Here is a 4,572-nt window from a genome sequence, read left to right as displayed (position 1 = left end):
ATTGCAGCAATCCTGTGTGTGTGTGTGTGTGTGTGTGTGTGTGTGTGTGTGTGATCTAAAGGAATGTTTGCGACAGTAAAATGTGTCGAGGCAGCAGATCACATTATCAATAATCAGCTCAGACACGATCAATGATCAATAACTCGTCTAGAATCACAGCTTTTCCATCATTATTACAGATTTTTGGCTGACGTTCTGGCAAAGGTTCCCTCAAAGTTCCGAACGAACATTCTTCCAGCAACGTTTGTTCATGTTACATTTTTAGTTCGTCTAACACTTTTAAATGTTACCGCTTTGTTTCAGAATGTTCTGATTTATTGTTACTTTTATTATATGATACTTTTGAATGTTCAGAGAACATTCCCATAATGTTTGCAAATGGAATGTTCTCTTAAAATTCACATAACCAAGAATTATTATTATTTTTTTTTAACTGGAAGTTTTGAACGTTCAAAAATAATATTTTCATAACTTATGGAAACATTAGAAAAACATGTTTTTATTAGCTTAGTATTTAGTTGGATGTTATCTAACTTTGTTTTTTTTAATGTTACAACTTGTTTCCAAACGTTCAGAGAACATTCAAAGGTAAAGTTCTCATAATGTTTGCAGAATTATGCTCGCCGTGATTTTGCCAAGTAAGACATGTTCCTACACAAGCCGCGGTTAAGACAGCTGACTCTCCTGTGATGTGACGCTGTCTCTCTCTCTCTCTCACACACACACACCCACACACACACCCCCCCCTCCAGCGGTGCTTTATAAGCGCTCATCTCATGTGGATCTCTCTCCAGTCTCACTCAGCTGTCCTGAAGCTCTCTGAATCTACTGCTGAATATGGCACCAGTCGGATCAAAGAGGGTGAGTTACTGGTTTAGACACTTTTAGCGATTCTTCAGTCCAGTTTGTGCGTTTGCAAGCGCGTTATTTTTACATTAAGAGCATGAGATCCTGCAGGTGCTTTATATTTAATCCAGCGATTAATATATCAGCTCTCAGTCTCACACACATGAACAGAAGCACGCAAACTTGTGTTAAAGTGTGTTAATGCGGTGACCTGATCCACACGGTTGCACGCGTCCTTTCGCGTCTCTGCTGTAAATAAGTGTGTGTGTGTGTGTGTTCAGGGTGTCCTGGAGCGCCTGGGCGCGGGTGAGGTGGTGATCGGAGACGGAGGCTTCGTGTTCGCGCTGGAGAAGAGAGGATACGTGAAGGCCGGTCCCTGGACACCGGAGGCCGCTGCGGAGCACCCGGAGGCCGGTGAGACTCGCCCCAACAACAGGGAACGGGTCCCAGCTAACAGTCTAAAGTTATAAACAAAACCTCTTCCAATAACGTTCATAGAAGCTTCGTTCCAAGTTCATCTGGTCTTTAATAATGTTCTCCGAATGTTAGCACTTACACATTATTCAAGGAATGTTTTCTTATAAAAACGATTTAGTTTAGGTTTTGAAATGTTACTTGTTTCAGAACGTCAGGGACCGTTTAAAAGTAACGTTCCCATAATGCTTACACAATTTTAAAAACAAAATCTTCTCTTAATATTCGTATAGCCAAGAAAAACATTTTAAAAACTTTTAAGAAAACTTTAGAGAGCATTCAGAAATAATATTTTCATAAAATTAATATTTTCATAACATTAGCATAACGTTCTTAGAACATTTTGTTCGCTGGGATACCAGAGATTTATGGATGTGTAGGAATATAATACTATGCTGCTTTTCTAAGTTAATTATTACATTTATTAGTTGATTAATGATTCATTACATTTTGTATTCCAAGTTTTCTTGAGTGTTATGTTTAAATATGCAAATGAGGCGTTATGTAATTAAATATGCACACATTTGCATATATTTGCATAACATACATCTGAACATTGGATAAAGCCAGGTTCATCATTCTTGTTTGATTTTGTTGTCCAGAGGGGGTTTTGGATTTCTCTTTTTATCACTCCATAAATCAGAAAATACTGTCAACAGACAGAAAACAAACATGTTTTTTTCACATGTTTTTAGGAGTAAAATGTTGTCAGTGTGAACCTACCCCTAAACCTAACCCTACCCATAATTTATTCCTAAAAACAGTGTGAAATGATAGCTGATTAACAAGGGTGTGGAAGCACCTAACTCTGATCCTAATTCTTGAGAACTTATCCCTCAGTTCTGATTGGTTGATAGGAATGTTGTTCCAGGAACATGTTGTACTCGGTGAAATCACGCTCACCCAGAATTATACAATGGAATGTTATTATACATAATTATTATTATTATAATTATACATTGGCATAACCGAGAAAAAACGTTTTCAAAATGTTTGGGAAAACTAGAATATTCAGAAATAATGTTAGCAAAAGTTCTTAGAACATATTTTTGTGCACGCCAGGATAAGAGTTGTGTGTTTGTAGTAAGAACACAATTAATGGTACAATGTGTTGCTTTAAAATCTAGTAGAAGAAGACTTCAAACAAACGTATTTATCTGCGTTTGTCTGCTGAATGTTATCGAGAATATCTCTGATGATCCTGATGTTCTAAGAAATGAGAGCAGCTGAAAGATAAACATTAACCAGTGACACTGTGAACTAGTTTAGGTTACGAGGCCGATCTCTCTCTCTCTCTCTCTCTCTCACACACACACATTTGCATATATTTGCATAACATACATCTGAACATTGGATAAAGCCAGGTTCATCATTCTTGTTTGATTTTGTTGTCCAGAGGGGGTTTTGGATTTCTCTTTTTATCACTCCATAAATCAGAAAATACTGTCAACAGACAGAAAACAAACATGTTTTTTTCACATGTTTTTAGGAGTAAAATGTTGTCAGTGTGAATGAAATATGAACAAACCTTCAGGATATAGAGAGGAATAAAACTAAAGTGTGGTGTTTGTAAGAGACTGAAATCTACAGATGAAGTGTAATGTAATAAACACTTAAATGTATATTTTGCATGCTTTCTTTCCACTAGTCTTAAACAACACATGTTATGGAAGATAAATAGACCAAAATCAAAAATGACCAGTGCATGAAAAAACTCTGGTGTCTTGCCTAACTTTAAATATATTATACTACGTATATTCTATAGCTAGATTGTACTTGAACATTTTAAAAGTGTTCAGCAAAGCCTAGATTCTCGGTTCTTCCTCGTAAATGTCTCATGGAGTGTTTCTGTGGCTCATTAGCTGTATTTAGAGTCGCTGTGTTTGAGCGGCGCATGTGTTTCTCTCTCATCAGTGCGACAGCTGCACAGGGAATTCCTGCGGGCCGGGTCAAATGTCATGCAGACATTCACTTTCTACGCCAGCGACGACAAACTGGAGAACAGAGGGAACACGCTGACTTTCACCGTGAGTCGCTCGAATTCACATGCATCGCTCAGTTAGCAGCCAGTCAGCTCCTCGTCGTGATCAGAAGCATGTACTGCACTGATCTCAGATCAGATAGAGCTCATTTTAAACGTTGCACAACTCTGGTCTCAGATCAGCGTGCAAAGATTACAGCCAAAGACTGACAGAGATGTTTGCTGACCGTGCGCAGGGCCAGCAGATCAACGAGGCCGCCTGCGATCTGGCCAGAGAAGTAGCCAATGAGGGCGATGCTCTGGTGGCCGGCGGAGTCTCGCAGACGCCCTCCTACCTCAGCTGCAAGAGCGAAGACGAGGTCAAGAAGATCTTCAAGAAGCAGCTGGATGTCTTCATCAAGAAGAACGTGGACTTCCTGATCGCCGAGGTGAGAACGTGCGAATATTTTATTTATTTATTTAGTCATTTATTAGACGCTTTTATCCAAAGCGACTTACAAATGAGGAAAACAGAAGCAATCAATTGTAGTAAAAAACAACTAAAAACATATCCAAAACTAAAAACTGAAACTTTACTATACACATTTTAAAAATAAAGAAATTAAATAAAAATGACAAATGCATACAACAAAATTTAAAAACTTAACATTTAGATGAAAAACAAAAAACAAAAAAAAACAATTCAAAATATTAAAGAACAAAAGGTATAAGAGTATAATAATGATTCTAACATAACACTAAGCCAAACACCAAATATTAGATGCTTTTATCCAAAGCGACTTACAAATGAGGACAACAGAAGCAATCAATTGTAGTATTAAAACAACTAAAAACAGATCCAAAACTTAAAGCTAAAACTTTATAAATAGTACCTATACACATTTTAAAAATAAAGAAATTAAATAAAAATGACAAATGCATACAACAAAATTTAAAAACTTAACATTTAGATGAAAAACAAAAAACAAAAAAAAACAATTCAAAATATTAAAGAACAAAAGGTATAAGAGTATAATAATGATTCTAACATAACACTAAGCCAAACACCAAAAAAAAAACAACTACATGTGCGTATGTACAGCCACACACACATACATATATACTGTATATGTACATACACATTTATAAATGCAATATATATATTATTTCATTTCCATTTAGTTTGTTGAAGTATTAAAATAACTCAAATTAAATAAAACTAAAACTTAATAAAATACCTATACAGACATAATAAATTCAGACATAATTTAACTAAAATTAAAATAAATAAC

At 36.0% G+C, this 4,572-nt stretch overlaps 1 protein-coding gene across 1 annotated transcript in view; it reads left to right on the top strand.

The window, feature by feature from the left end:
• The first annotated feature begins 765 nt into the window (after positions 1 to 765).
• The window catches only part of LOC107694542 (betaine--homocysteine S-methyltransferase 1), a 6,717-nt gene continuing 2,910 nt past the window's right edge, over positions 766 to 4,572 (top strand). The window contains 4 exon segments of the mRNA XM_074187038.1: positions 766 to 861; positions 1,128 to 1,260; positions 3,235 to 3,347; positions 3,538 to 3,729. Of these exon segments, the coding sequence (XP_074043139.1) occupies positions 838 to 861; positions 1,128 to 1,260; positions 3,235 to 3,347; positions 3,538 to 3,729 (462 nt within the window). The 5' untranslated portion in view covers positions 766 to 837.

The sequence above is a fragment of the Sinocyclocheilus anshuiensis genome, unplaced genomic scaffold, assembly GCF_001515605.1.
Source record: "Sinocyclocheilus anshuiensis isolate Anshui unplaced genomic scaffold, SAMN03320099.WGS_v1.1 scaffold1031, whole genome shotgun sequence".
Lineage (NCBI taxonomy): Eukaryota > Metazoa > Chordata > Actinopteri > Cypriniformes > Cyprinidae > Sinocyclocheilus > Sinocyclocheilus anshuiensis.
This window is presented reverse-complemented; position numbering and strand designations above follow the sequence as displayed.